Here is a 15135-nt window from a genome sequence, read left to right on the forward strand (position 1 = left end):
CACCCCACACATCTACTAGAGAAAGAAGCAAGAAGAAAGCGAAAGCAAAAGCCAGGTATGGGAAAGCCCCTGGTTTCCCAGAGAAGGTGCTGAGGACCTTTAGCTTCTCTGCGCCAGGAACTTTTCACCCTGAGCAGTTTCACAATCCCTGCTCAGGACAGAGCTCAGCAGGCCCGGGGCGGGGGTGGGGGCGGCACTTGCGCCTGTGCCTGGTTAGCAAAACCAGCTGCACACTGGGCACTTCCTTCATTGTCCTCTCATCCTGGACTGACGGACGCTCACAGCGCCCTGTGGACCTGAGGCCTCAGAGAGGCGAGGACAGAGGACAGGCTGCAGTGAGAGCAGGTGAGGCACAGGCAGAGGGGGGAGGGCTGCTTGGGGCCTGAGGGGTCGGCTACAGGCCAGGAGCTGTGGTCAGTGCTGCTAGGGTTCAAGTTCTGTCCTGCCAGTTATGACCTTTGTGAGCCTGGGAAGGGTCTGAAGTTGAAATTCTTTTTCTTTTTTTTTAAATTGAATTTGAGAGAGAGAGGAAGGTGGAGAGATATAGAGATAGAGATAGTGATAGTGATAGAGAGAGAGAGACAGAAGAGACAGAGAGAGAGAGAGAAACATCGATTTGTTGTTCCATTTATTTGTGCATTCTTTGGTTGATTCTTGTGTGTGCCTGACTGGGGATCGAACCCGCAACCTGGGCATATGGACAACCCTCTAACTGAGCCACCCGGCCAGGACTGCAGTTCGAATTCTTTGATAAATCGGGACAGGAATCTCTCCCTCACGGGCCATGTGAAGTTTACAGCAGTGGTCACCACCGGTGGTCCATGGGGTCCTGAAGGTTGGCGACCGCTGGTTTAAAGGAAAACCTGATTCAGGGGTGATATGACCAACCAAGGGGAGACTCCCCCCCCCCCACCATGATCAAGGGGACCCCAGGGTCCTAAAGGGACAGGTCCAGGCTCCCAGAGTGTGGGAGACCTCTAGACACAGACGTTTCCCTGGGAGCTCCCTGCAGGCGCGGTTTAGGGGTGCCCTCTTTGCAGGAGAAAAGATCCTGGGTGAGTTGTGGAAAGTGCAAAGCCAACCCCAGAGTCTCCTGGATTGTAGGTTCCTTTGGGATAGTTGTGGGAAGGAGGGGCCTGGCCCCACCTGTGTTTTCAGAGTCATCACCTTTGCTCAGAGTGGATGCCGGGGAGTTGGTGTGCAGGGAGGACTAAAGGCTCCCTAAGCAGGCACACAGAGACCGTCAGAAATTTGAGCCCTCGGCCGGCTGGCGTGGCTCAATGGTTGAGCATCAACCTATGCACCAGTTCGATTCCCGGCCAGGGCACATGCCAGGCTGTGGGCTGGATCCCCAGTGTGGATGGAGGCAGCCAGATCAATGATTCGCTCTCATTATTGGTGCTTCTATCTCTCTCTCCCTCTCCCTTCCTCTCTGAAATCAATAAAAATATATTTTAAAAAGGAAAAGAAACATGGCTTATCCAGCCATCAACCCCATTGTCTCCTCTCAGGTCCGGGGAGGTCAGTAGGGAGCGGACCTGTTCAGACCAAAGAGCTCCCTGCTGTCCCCTCTGCCCTTCGCCCGCCCGGGAGGACTGACATGAGAACTGGGGGTCACAGGTGCTGGTGGAGAAGGGCTCCAGGGCAGTTTCTCAGCCTCAGCACCACTGACGTCCCGGACGGGGTCATTCTCTTTGGGGCTACCCTGAGCATTGCAGGATCAGATGCCAGTAGCACCCCCACCCCCCACCAATGTCTACAGACATTACCAATGTCCCCTGGGGAGAAAACTCACCCCTGATTGAGATCAACTGGAATCACGCTGGGCTCTCCCACTTACCAACTGCGTGACATCGGTCTCCTTGTGCCTCAGTTTCCTCATCTGTAAAATGGGAATAACATTACCATCTATTTCACAACGTCAGAGAGGATTAAAGGTGCCTAAAGTAGGTAGGTACATGTCTGGCTTATATTATAGGCCAGTGATGGCGAACCTATGACACGCGTGTCAGAGGTGACACGCGAACTCATTATTTTGGTTGATTTTTCTTTGTTAAATGGCATTTAAATATTTAAAATACATATCAAAAATATAAATCTTTGTTTTACTATGGTTGCAAATATCAAAAAGATTCTATATGTGACACGGCACCAGAGTTAAGTTAGGGCTTTTCAAAATGCTGACACGCCGAGCTCAAAAGGTTCGCCATCACTGTTATGGGCCATGGGCACCCTGGAGCCAAATCCTCCCAACCCAGCTTTATAAACCAGAGAGGAGAAAACCTTTTTTCTCTTTTTTGAAAAAATCTTTGATGCATTAAATCTCAAAGACTATCCCATAGAAATAACCAAACATGTGACCAACATTTCTATAAGGATCAAAAGTTATTCATAAAAGAAAAACTGGAACTGAAAACAACCCAGGGATTCCACAGCAGGGGAGCAATTAAATACGAAAGGATACCTCCACAGGGTGAGATGTTACAGGGCCTCTAAGCTGTTTGAAAGGCTCTAGTAATATGAGGAGCCACTAGAATATAATGTTAAGTGACAACAATTCATGCAAAACTGTAGGAGCAGCAGGAGTCTAAATTGGTTTTGCTGGTAAAATCAAGGGCTGGCAGTGTTTATTTCCATGTAGTGAGAGTACAGATGAATCGTATTCTTTGTTTCTGGAATGTCTATTGTAAATCTGCATTCATTGAAGTAATTAGAGGAAAACGGGTTATAAGGGCTTTTGTGACGTCAAAATAGGTAAAGGAGGATTTATTTTCTAAGATTTTTTAGAAGTGGAAGAGGAGGAGGAGAGGGGGAAGGAGGAGGTCATGAGAGAGGGGGCGTATCTGGAAGATGCCACTTCTCCACCAGCCCCAGGAGCGAGTGCCAACAACAAGGGGTTGGGGATGCACAGATAGGGGGGCGGGGGTGTGCAGGATGTTTCTATCTTTTTCTCCCTCTTCCTTCCTTTCTTGAAATAAAAAATATATATATTTAAAAATAATTTTTTTTGAGAAAAGTATAGATTCCCACACAAAGAGATCCTACATACCTCCCTTTACCCAATTTCCCCGCCAACAATGGCTCACGAACTCTAATATCACAACTAAGAAGGGGATGTGGATACAAACCACTTACTCAGCTCTCACCAGCCTCCTCCGCTCATGTGTGTGTGTGAGGACATGTCATCCTATGCAACTTTTCACACGTGTAGGTTTGTGTGGTTGCGGTCACAGTTAATTTGCAGAAGTTCCATCGTGAGGACCCCTGGTGCTACCCTTTCCTGGACACAGCCACCTCCCTGGCCTGCTGCACCTTGGCTCATCCTGCAGGTTTAACTTTCTGGGCCTCTGTTTCCGATGCATCGCTTGTAAGAAGTGCATGTAGTTGGATTTCGCCTTCTGACCCAATCACGCAGTCTTTTCCTTTTAATAGAGGATTTTTATCCTGCTTGTAATTATGAAAAATCCAGAAACCTCTGTCCCGAAACATTTATGGAGATAGGCAGTGTACTCGCGCTTCACAGGGGAGGAAAGGGAAACGGAGAGCAGTGAGTGAGCTTCCTTGAAACCACAGAACTGGTGAGAGATGGAGGCGGGCTGTGACCCCCTTGGCCACACTGACTCCATACTAATGCCACGGTCAGCGTTTTCCTCCCGCAGCGTAAGACACATCTGCCAGACGCCCCGCCACTGTGAGGATGGAAAAGAGCCAGGAGACCACTTCGAAGGTGGCAAGGACAGAGACATCTTCAATCCGCCAAGGTAAGCTCCCCGTCCCAGCCGCTTGCATTGGAGGGAAAAGCAGAGTCCAGTGACGTCTTTGTAGGAGAAGGACGGAGAGCAGGCCCAGCACCCGTGAGAACACAAGGACACACAAAAACCCGCAGTCACACACACACAGTCACTCGGTTCCAACACTCGTCCTTAGTCCTGTCCTTCGCCAGCTGCCGTCTCCTCTCCGCCTGGCTGAACTGGTGGCGTCCTCCAGGGCTCAACCTTGGGCCATTCTTGGCTTCTACAACTCTCTCCCCAGAGTTCACATGCAATTTTTAAAAGATATATATTTTTATTGATTTCAGAGATGAAGGGAGACAGAGAGAGAGAGAGAGAGAGAGAGAGAGAGAAACATCAATGACGAGAGAATCATCAATCAGCTGCCTCCTGCACGTTCCCTTCGGGGCTCAAGCCTGCAACCCAGGCATGTGCCTTGACCGGGAATCGAACCACAACCTCCTGGTTCATAGGTCAATGCTCAACCACCGAGCCACTCCGGTGGGGCTCACATGCAATTTTGTGGCTGTAACTACTTTCTACACTGTTGGCTCACACACTTGCTCTCCCAACCAGAGCAAGACTCATCTATCCGCTGCCTTCTCAGCATCACTTGGATGTCTAATCAGGTATCTCAAACTCAATCTAACCCAAACGGAACTCAATGCCCCGCCCAGAACACCTTCTACCCATCTCAGTAGATGGGATCTTCCCTGTAACAGTCCTTCAGGCCCCAAACCTGACTCACCCTGAGGTCACCCTTGACCCTGGTCTCACCCATCCCACATTCACTGACAATCCTGTGGATCCCTTCAAATCCATCATTTTGATCATTTCTACCAACCTGGTTCAAGCAGCTGCTGCCTCTTGCTCTGACCATTGCAATAACTTCCTAAGAGGTTAGCCTGTTTCCTCTCTCACAAAACTAGTCTATTTTCCAGCCCAAGCGCTTGTTTTCACACCTACCTTAAATCAGGGCCACTGCTAGACCACGTGGTGCCTTAGTGCTTATTAGAAAAAGCCTACCCACAAGTGGATACAGCTCTGGGAACACATAGCTCTACAAATGGATGACCACTTTGTGCAATCAATCAATCGATCAATCAAAGTGCCCCTCTCTCCTGACAGACACGCACCTCCCCCAATCCCTGGCCCCCAGGTCTCACCACCTAGTGAGTAGATTCTGGGAGGGGTTTCAGACCCCACCTGTGTGCTCAGACAGGGCCTTTGCAGCTCTCATAATATTATTATGTCCGTGGGAATATAACTGGTACTAAGGGGCCTTATAAATAGTTGCCATGTCCTGTGTAGATGATCTTTTAATCATTAAATCAATTTGTTCTTAATAGCCAATGGCTGGAAACAACCTAAACATATCAACTGATAAAAGAATAGATAAACAACCTAAACATATCAGTTGACAGAAGAATAGATAAGCAAATTGTCGTGTATTTATATAATGAAACTAGTGGCCCAGTGCACGGATTTGTGCACATTGAAAGGAAATTGATTAGAAGGTGGCCGGTGGGGCGGGTCTGGGTGGGACGGGGCTGGACACGCCCTGGAGCCAGCCTCCGTTGGTCCCTCCCCGCCGGCTGCACCTGGGCAGCACATGGACAGCACCGCGCCACAGCTCAAAGGGTATCTGCAGACACCGCAGCTCGGCAGTAAACCAGATTCTGGGTGACAGTGCCCCAGCAACAACATAACCCACTGCCGGAGGTAGAATTGTGTGGCCCCCTGAGGAATCAGGCTCCCTCTTCTCTGGTTCTGGGGTGCGTCACCCAAGAACCACGCTGCCAAGTCACTGCAGCTCTGCAGCTCCTGCATTGAGTGTCTGCCCCCTGGTGGTCAGTATGTGTCATAATAGCAGCCAGTTGGTCAGTCGCTTAGCCTTTTCTATATATAGATACTGCATACCAATCATTTTTTAGAACGACTGATACCTGAAACATTTATATGAAGTTCAAAAATAGGCAAACTAATCAGTGGTTATAGAAGTCAGAATAGGGGTTCCCTCTGGGGCAGGGTGAGTGCTGCCTGGGGGTAGTCACAGGAAACCTGTTCTCTATCTTGGTCTGGGTGCTGATGACGTGTGTGAATGTGTGTGTGCGTGTGTTGTGTATACACATTTATTGAGCTGAGGGCTCCAATTTGTGTACTTATATGCAAACTATACCTCAGTATAAAATGTGAGAACAATCGTTGGCAAATAGCACAGTACAAGTCTTTCACCATTATTTGGCTTCCAAGTATCTCAAACTCCTCCACACTCAAATCTCGTAAGGTTTCATGGCCCCTGCAGTCACGTTGTTTTCCATGTTTCCAACCAGAAAGTCGTTTGACCCCTGGGAGGACCCCCATTTCTCCCGTGGACAAGAGGAGCTCAGATTTGGAGCCACAGTGGCAAAAACTCGAAGCTGGTGTCAGTTTGCAAAGGTAACCCGGCGAGTTTTATCTCAGGGAAAGGGCTGCCCCTGCTGAAATGCTCAGGCACCCCCACATGTGCAACCCGTGTGCCCCAAAGGCGTTGGCCACCACGCCGGCCTGTCTTCCCACTCAGGAAGGCAGTTCTCCTCGGGAAGAACATTCCACGTGGTGAACTAAACATTTTGGAGAGCAGGTCGAGATCTAATTAGGTCCATGCACTGGGACCCTCAGGTGTACATTGTCCCTCGAGGGTCGGGGCAGGGTGGGGGCTCACCTTTGGGAGGCCCATGAAGCAGCAACTCCGTCTTTTTGGCTCACGTGACCCCAGGAAAGCCCTGTAGTGTGTCTGTGTTCATGAACTCAAGCCCAGTTATCCGTTAGCCGCAGGCGTAGCATCCCCAGACTCCAGCTCAACATGGACAATCGAGATGATTGCTGAGTGATTTGGTGAATCGCCGTCGTGCCTGGTAGAACCAGGCTGCCATTTGACACTATGTCAGTGGGTCTTGCTGTGGCCGAATGTCCATTATTTTTATTTTTTGTTTTTTTGCTTTTTTTTTAATATATATTTTTTTATTGATTAAGATATTACACATGTGTCCTTATACCCACGTTACCCCCTCCCCCTCCCCCCCCCCCCCCCACTGTCCGTGTCCATTGACTAGACCTACATGCTTGCATGTAAGTCCTTTGGTTGATCTTTCCCCCTTATCCCCACCCTCCCCTAACTTCCCTCCAAGGCCCGACAGTCCAATCAATGCCTCTCCATCTCTGGATCAGTCCTTGTTCATCAGTTTATGATGTTCATTATATTCCACAAATGAGTGAGATCATGTGGTATTTATCCTTCTCTGACTGGCTTATTTCACTTAGCATAATGCTCTCTAGTTCCATCCATGGTGTGGCAAATGGTAAGAGTTCCTTTTTCTTCTTCCTCTTCTTAAAGAATACCTTTCAGCATTTCATATAATGCTGGCTTGGTGGTGATGAACTCCTTTAGCTTTTCCTTATCTGTGAAGCTCTTTATCTGACCTTCAATTCTGAATGATAGCTTTGCTGGATAAAGTAATCTTGGTTGTAGGTTCTTGCTATTCAGCACTTTGAATATTTCTTGCCACTCTCTTCTGGCCTGCATGGTTTCTGTTGAGAAATCAGCTGACAGTCGTATGGGTACTCCCTTATAGGTAACTGAGTTTATTTCTCTTGCTGCTTTTAAGATTCTCTCTTTATCTTTTGCTCTTGGCATTTTAATTATGATGTGTCTTGGCGTGGTCCTCTTTGGATTCCTTTTGTTTGGGGTTCTCTGCGCTTCCTGGACTTGGAAGTCTATTTCTTTCACCAGGTGGGGGAAGTTTTCTGTCATTATTTCTTCAAATAGGTTTTCAATATCTTGCCCTCTCTCTTCTTCTGGTACCCCTATAATTCTGATGTTGGTATGCTTGAAGTTGTCCCAGAGGCTCCTTACACTATCTTCGTATTTTTGGATTCTTTTTTCATTTTGCTTTTCTGGTTGGTTGTTTTTTGCTTCTTCGTATTTCAAATCTTTGACTTAATTCTTGCGATCCTCTGGTCTGCTGTTGGGAGTCTGTATAATATTCTTTATTTCAGTCAGTATATGCTTAATTTCTAGTTGGTCCTTTATCACAACATCGAGGGTCTCATTAGATTTCTTGAGGATCTCACTACATTTATCGGCGGTTTCCATAAAATTCTTGAAAAATCTTAGAACCGTGGTTTTGAACTCTATATCCAGTAGTTTGCTGTCCTCCATTTCTGTCATTTGTGACCTGTTTCTTTGTCTTCGCATTTTGTCTGCTTCCCTGTGTTGGTAGAGTGGTTTTGTGTGCTAGGTGTCCTACAGGGCTCAGTGGCTCAGCCTCCCCAGTTACCTGAGGTGGACACTCTTGGTGCACCCCCTTGTGGGCTTTGTGCACAGTCTTGTTGTAGTTATGCCTTGGTTGTTTTAGGTGTCACTGGGAGGAATTGACCTCCAGGCCAATTGGCAGTGAGAAACAGCTGTGTCTGCAGTGGGAGAACTTCTGTGCTGAAGACACCCTTCTGGGGCAAGACTTGCTTCAGTGGGGCTTTGGTGCTCACTGAGTCTGCCCCCTGAGTGTGTTCCTTATGAATCTGAGGAGTTATAATCTGGGTGGTCCCACTCTGACCACTGGGTACACTGGCTCTTGGATCTAAGGAGGTGCTAATTAAGCCTCTTCCTGAGGTTACTCAGCAGGAGCTACGAAGAGATATGCAGATTCCCCTTCCCTTTTTGGGGGGGTTTGGGGGTGCCCAGATGAGGCCCAGCTGAGAAGCAATGCAAGCTGCTGTGGGGCCTTGGGCCTTCTCTTGGAAGTTCTGGGTCTGTCTAGCCCAGCTGCAATTTGTTAGGTAATTGTCAGTTTGCAAAGGACCCGGGCATTCATATGCAAAAGGCTTTGCAGCAGCCTGGGTGGGCCGGGGTCTCAGGGAATCAGCAGGGCGGAGCAAGCAGCTATGGCTGATTCTCAGCCCTGCCCTAAGGGGCTGCGCCTCTCAGTGTCCCGGTAATTGCTGCCAGCACCTCTGAGGGAAAGCTGCCCTCAAGTTCCGAGTTCTGCCTGCTGCCAGACCATCCAGTTTCTCCCCGTATGAGCCCTGGGACCCCAGAGATTTCCCGGAACTGGAGTTCAGAGCAGTCGGGAGCTTGTGACTCCCTCCCGATTCAAAAAGACAGCCGCGTCCTCAGGTGCCCGCCCCTTACAGCGCGCGCCAGAGCCTCCATACCTCTGCACTTCACTTTCGTAGCTCCTCTGAGTCTGCGTGCTCTTCTCTTTCCTTCTAGTTGTAGAATTTCCGCTCAGCCAGCCTTCCTGTGGTTCTGGATGATGACCGTTCTGTCTTTTAGTTGTATTTTTGAAGTTGTCGGAGGCAGCAATTTCCGGTGTTTTTCTATGCCGCCATCTTGGTTCCCTCCGAATGTCCATATTTGAGGCATTTGGTTTAATTAATAAACATAAGAAGCCAAGCTTGCCTTAGCTGTCCAGCACCTTAAAGACAAGACTTTAGCCCTAGCCGGCTTGGCTCAGTGGATAGAGCGTCAGCCTGTGGACTCAAGGGTCTCAGGTTCGGTTCCAGTCAAGGGCATGTACCTTGGTTGCTGGCACATCCCCAGTAGGGGGTGTGCAGGGGGCAGCTGATCAATGTTTCTAACTCTCTGTCCTTCTCCCTTCCTCTCTGTAAAAAAATCAATAAAATATATTTTTTTAAAAAATGACAAGACTTTAGAATTCATGGCCCCTGGGTCCCTGGTCTCTTCCCTGGAGGACCAATCCCACCTGCCTGAGGGGCAAGGAAAGCTGGCCAAGGGCCAAGGAGAAGGTTTAAAATGTTGCTGGTCGCTTATCTTGGCCTCTTGCTCGGCTACTCCTAACAGAGGCAAAGTCACACCTCAGCCGCCAAACTCAAGGTCATCAAAGCCGAGGGCACCTCATACAACATGGTGCCTCCTCCCTGACTGGCCTCTGCCTCTACAGACCTCTCAACCTCCCGCCCAACACCTGGGCTCCTTTCTCCTACCTTCCATGACCCCCCGCTCCATTAGTCCTGACCTTGACCAGGACCCTAGCATTTGCCCACTGCCTCTGGCCGGCGACAGTTCCACAGTCTCTCTGACCAAGGTTGAAAATATCCATCAGGACCGCTCTCCCTTCTCCTGCCCTCTGGCCTGCGCTTCTCCCCTGTGTCCCTCCGGACACCCCTCTCACGTGTTTCTTCTCTTCATGGAACCAGCAGCTCCCAGCAGCGCTTGGGGCCTTCCCACGGTCAGGGTCAGGTCGGAGGTCACTGGGGTGTTAGGGAGATGCAGGGAGTGTTCAGAATTGGGAGCAGCAGGGGCATCCGGAAACCATCTGGGCCTAAGAATCTGGCCTTTCCATCGGGGACATTGAAATCAAATCTTTATTTAGTTATTTATTTTATCCTCACCAGGGATATATTTCCATTGATTTTTTTAGAGAGAGGGGAAGAGAGAGGGAGAGACAGAGAGAAATATTGATGTGAGAGAAACACATCGATTAGTTGTCTCCTGCACATGCCCCAACCAGGGCCCAAGCCAGGGAGGAGCCTGGAACCGAGGTATATGTCCTTGCCCAGAATCGAATCCGGACCCTTTGGTCTGCAGTTCGAGGCTCTATCCACTGAGCGAAACTGGCTAGGGCGAAACCGAATCTTTATTTCCCTCATCCGCAGGGACGGCGATGACATTCCTCCAGGTGAAGATGTGGAGCAACAAGAGGGAGATCTGTCCCCTGAAGAAGGAATATTTTTGAAAGAGTTCCCCATAATGAAAGCGGAACTAGAAATGGCCATCAGAAAGTACCGTGCCCTCGCAGACGACATCGACAAAACCCACAAAAACTTCACCCAGACCAGTCTGGTGACCAACTCGGTCGCTGTGGCCTCCGGAACCATGAGCCTCCTGGGGTTGGCTCTCGCTCCGGTCACAGCCGGAGGAAGCCTGATACTTACAGCTGCTGGTCAAGGTTTGGGGGCAGTCGCTGGGGCCACCAGTGTGTTGACCAGCATTTTGGAATACCGTCACAATAAACAGGCCCAAGCTCAGGTCAGCAGGGAATTGTCTGCCCCTGACCCAAAGGTCAAGGAGGCTGTGGCCTATGCCGTGGTGGCCGGAATGACTGTCTATAACTGTGGGAAAACCCTCAAGGGCATCAAGAAGAACATCAAGGCCTTGCAGGTCACCAGAGCCCAACCGCGCCTGGCCACTGCCGCCAAGCGTCTCCTGGTCACTGGCGAAGCCTCAGCCCGGACGACCAGGAGGGTGCAGAGGGCCTTTAGAGGCACACCGCTAGCGATGGGGAGCAGCGCTTTCTTGCGGAGCAGCGTATTGAATGGCCTCTTCCTCAGCATGGACATGAGCAGCCTCCTGAAGGACTGGCAGCAGCTGAAGCAGGGAACCAAGACCAAGTTGGCGGACTTGCTGAGGGCCAAGGCTGAGGAGCTAGAGAGAGAGCTGACAGAACGCACCCAGCTCTATGAGGAGCTGCAGGTGAGGCTGGAGGGAGGGGAGAGGGACTGGGGCTCATGGGCACCCAGGGTTAGAGGAGGGTGGAAGGAAGCCAGTGTGTGTGCAGTTTGCATGGCTGCCCCTGCAGACAAGGGCTCCGGAGATGATGGTGCCCAGCTGGCCAGGCCTGGCCGTGCCTCTGTTTCTCCCTTGATGTCCCTCCAGGTCCCTGGCCTGGGAAGAGGGGCTTCCCAGTTGCACAGAAGAGGACACTGAGCCCCAGCGGCTGTTGGGGATGGAAATGTGCCCCCCTAGTATCCACTTGTGGAAGCTCCAGTGAGACTATTTGGAGACGCCGCTTTGGGGAGGGGTTGGGGTTGAATGAGGTCCTGGCGTGGGGCCGGCACCTTGATCTGGGCCTCGCAGCCTCCGGAGCTATGAGAAATGACGTGTGGTTTTCTGTCACGGTGGCCCTGGCTGGCTGGGACAGGGAGCTTCGGTAACTGCCCATCTCTCCCCGGTGGAGCGGGTCAGGATGAAGCTGGGAGCGCTCCTGAGATGGGTGGTTTTGTTTCTTTACAGAAACTCTTGCAGGAAAAAAGCCTTAGGAGCTCATCTTCTGAGGAAGCCACAGCGACTCTAACTCAGCCCCCAGCCCAGCAAGGGGAAGCAGGACCCCGGGCGGCAGGTGAGGCAGAGGCAGGCTAACAGTGGCTCTGAGGCAGGGTGGGGCGGGCTGGGGTGGCAGAGACTATGCCTGGGACTTGCTGGCGGAATTCCTCCCTGTGCTCCCTGGGTCCCGGGCACTGTCAGCTGGCGAGTGCTGTGAAGGTGGAGCTGTCCTCTCCCCTCCATTGCCACCCTGTGTCTTCACTGTCCCCGTTCCTTCAGGGAAGGGGGTGGGGTGGGGTGCTAACTCAGTGACTCCCTGGGTCCCCACTCACTCTCTCCCAGTCGGTCCGCATTCCTGTTTCCCGCTGGGCTCTCTGTGAAGCGCTGATGGTAAGACAGTAGGGTCCCCGGTAGGGAAGGTGTCACCAGAAAATAAAAAGGCCTTTCGAAGGGAGAGGGAAACTATTATTTATTTGTGACCAGTAAGGATAGCTCTTCAGGAATCAGGTATCCAGGCAGAAACCCAAATAATGTTCTGATTAGGAGACAAAGGCCAGGGGTATGGATGAGACAGGGAAGGGGGACAATGACATCAATCGGAGGAAGGCGAAAGGAATTCTAGGGACCAAACAGGCAGGCTTAGGGAATAAAGAGGGTCCATGGGGGAGGGTGCCTATGTGAAGGACAGCGGTGTCTCTGGCCTGAGCAATGAAGGCAATTATAAGGTGGATCAAACTCAGCCCTGCCCTGAGCAGCTGGCACAGCCATACGGGGCAATAACCCCTCCCTTGGCCAGAGAGAGAGCCATAAAGAAGATCCAAAGCAACTCCAACCAGAACAGATAAGAGGGGGATGTGAAGGACAGGGAAATGCCAACGATAAGGGGAAAGGAAGGCATACGTTCACAGAGGATAAAGGAAAGTCACAGAGGACCGGGAAGAAGGAAACCTACTTTCACAGAGAACAGAGAAATGTCGACAGATGCGGAAAGAGGGAACCATGCTTCCACAGGAGATAGAGGAATGTTGCAAGATACGGGGGAGAGAAGGACCGGGGCACCATGTGTGTTTTGGCCTTTGAAACAAAAGAGTGACCAATTAGGAGAGCACAGGGTGAGAACATGGGGAAGGGGCCAATTAGAAAGGGTCAGGGTCAAACAAAGAACTACAGCACATATACTAATAGACTGGAGACCAAGGGACACAAGACAGATTACAGATTTTAGATTTTTAGATGTAGAATTTTTTCCCATTAGAGAGAGCAGGTTTTTCCCATTTGATGGCCCATTCCTAGGGGGACCCCTCTGGGGACCCAGCTGCCCAGATGGAGTTTGTATGTGCTTCCAATAAACATCCACATTTTTAATTTTTATTAAAGAAGCCTTTTTTCCATGAGTTTATTCTTCAAACTTTGTCGGACAAGGACCCACGAGAAGAAGTCTATACCCCGAACCCCATGTTTCAAAGGCATTTCTATCGGTGCAGATGACATCACCACCATTATTCCCTGGAATTCGTAGGGAAGTGAATTCTAAATAATGTTATTTAATTGTCAGTCCAGTGGTCGTCCATGCAGCAGTCACAGTAACTGCTGTCTGGTCATCGCTGTAAGCAGTGTTTTCGGTACAAGGTTGCTCAGGCCCAGTGCCGAGGGCACTCGAACCTTCCAAAGAGCAGAGGCACACTGCACGCAGGCAGGTCCTCGGGTGGCAGCTCCAGCTCCATTTCGAGGGGCTCCATTTATATGATCCTTCACAAGGGTTTGCAGTGCGGTTCCTTCTTCATCAACTCACCTTCCGTTTTTTCTCTTCTCTCTTTCTCCACGCCCTGGGCAGCAATTGCCGGATAGAATCCTCCTTTGTTTGCCCACAGAAGGATTCACTGGAACCTGCTCAACCAGATTCCATCAGGAAAGCAAGAGGCCCTGTCTCCCCAAGACCCCAGTTCTGGGCCTCCTTCGGACATAGGAACTGTGGGCACCTTCCTGCCTTCCCCACTCACCTACCTTAAACATATGCTTGTTTGGGTTGATGTGTTAGCTGCTCTCTTAAAAGTACTGCATTGACATTAAATACATTTTTTTAAATTGCAGAACGTAAAAATATAGGGTGTGGATGAAAGGGGCCACATGCTGACCTGACAAGCTCAGGGGAGGCCTGCATGGCGGTCTTGCAAACTCAGAGACCTAAAGTAGCCACAAAGGATGGTCTGAAATTACACTTTAAAAGCAGTGATGGTGGGCAGTTATGTCCTAGGCCGGTATCTTCACTAACAAGGTCAACCTTTACCTAACCGAGCCCATCTGTCTTTTTGCATCTATGATAACATACCCTTGAAATGTCTGGGTAACTTGTAACTTCCCTTTTTCTGGAGCCCCTGGGCCACAACCAAATATGCTGGGCACCAGGACAGATACCACAAATTCCTTCATTATCATGTTAATTGATCCTGCACCCACCTAAGTGTGTGTCCATCATTTTACTTTTTATCCAATCCCAGGGGTTTCCCCTGCTTCACTTTATCCCTCCTCCTTAATCTATCACCAATGAATTTCATGTAACCCACCTACATCCCTCCTTTGATTGCAATGTATAAATACAAATGTAACCCTGCCATTCTCCGGAGCACTATCTCAATTTGTCGAGGTTCTGTTTCCTGCCATATGTCAACAGTTTGGCTCAAATAAACTCACAAAAACTCTTTACAGGTTTCAATGTGAGTTTTTTTTATATTAACAAGGAGGTGGTGCTGACATGCTTCCTGGCTTTCTGTGGCTGTCATTAGGCTGCCTGCTGGGGACCCTCCCTCAGGCTGTTAGAACATGGATTTTTTTTCCTGTAATCACCTGCGTTTTCTCTCTCATTCTCAATGCTCTCCTTCGCCTGCGGATCTACTGCTTTTCCTTGTGCTGTTTTCACTTAGCAATATGTTCTGCGATTCAATGTTCCACCTGGCTCTTCTAAACATTGTTTTTTCAGGTTGTAAAATATTCTCTTGACGGTAAGTACAATCTTTTAATTAGACAGGTATTAGTCATCACGTTGTCAAAACCCACTCAAACTGGCCTGAACTTAAAAAGCTTAGGGGTACACGTGGGCTTCCGGTGTGTCAGGAGCCAGAAGATGACGATGATGTCATCAAGCCTCGGCCTGCATTTCTCACACTTCCTCCACCTGCAGGCAGAGGGCCCCAGCACCCTCAGGTACGCCCCCTCCCACCTGGAAAGAGGCGGGCCCAAAGCCCAGAGGCCTACTCTGATTGGTCACCAGCCTTTGCCTGTGCCTTGCTGGGAGCTAAAAGGTCTGGGAATGAAGCAAGAAGC

At 50.0% G+C, this 15135-nt stretch overlaps 1 protein-coding gene across 5 annotated transcripts; it reads left to right on the forward strand.

Moving 5' to 3' along the window:
• The first annotated feature begins 250 nt into the window (after positions 1–250).
• On the forward strand, positions 251–14515 carry APOL6 (apolipoprotein L6). Of its 5 annotated transcripts, none has more exons than XM_070411011.1 (6): positions 251–345; positions 3644–3761; positions 6104–6209; positions 10428–11244; positions 11785–11890; positions 13649–14515. In XM_070411011.1, exons 2-6 carry the CDS (start codon positions 3698–3700, stop codon positions 13660–13662), a joined length of 1107 nt encoding a protein of 368 aa, XP_070267112.1. In that variant the 5' UTR covers positions 251–345; positions 3644–3697; the 3' UTR covers positions 13663–14515. The 5 variants fall into 5 exon arrangements, with proteins under 5 accessions (XP_070267112.1, XP_070267114.1, XP_070267110.1 ...); XM_070411013.1 differs by having other exon boundaries at positions 254–345; positions 3660–3761; XM_070411012.1 differs by lacking the exon at positions 251–345 and adding an exon at positions 1871–1950.
• Positions 14516–15135: the final 620 nt, after the last annotated feature.

Source organism: Myotis yumanensis, unplaced genomic scaffold (assembly GCF_028538775.1).
Source record: "Myotis yumanensis isolate MYYU_CA2020_CCGP unplaced genomic scaffold, mMyoYum1.0.hap1 SCAF_3, whole genome shotgun sequence".
NCBI lineage: Eukaryota > Metazoa > Chordata > Mammalia > Chiroptera > Vespertilionidae > Myotis > Myotis yumanensis.

Bases quoted from the DNA above. Each gene is read 5' to 3' on its own strand.
- APOL6 (XM_070411009.1), top strand. From the start codon at position 1,890: ATGGGAATAACATTACCATCTATTTCACAACGTCAGAGAGGATTAAAG. The intron at 1,951-3,643 runs GTAGGTACATGT...TGCCACGGTCAG, and splicing joins ATTAAAGGTGCCTAAAGTAG to CGTTTTCCTCCCGCAGCGTA. The intron at 3,762-10,427 runs GTAAGCTCCCCG...CCTCATCCGCAG, and splicing joins GACATCTTCAATCCGCCAAG to GGACGGCGATGACATTCCTC.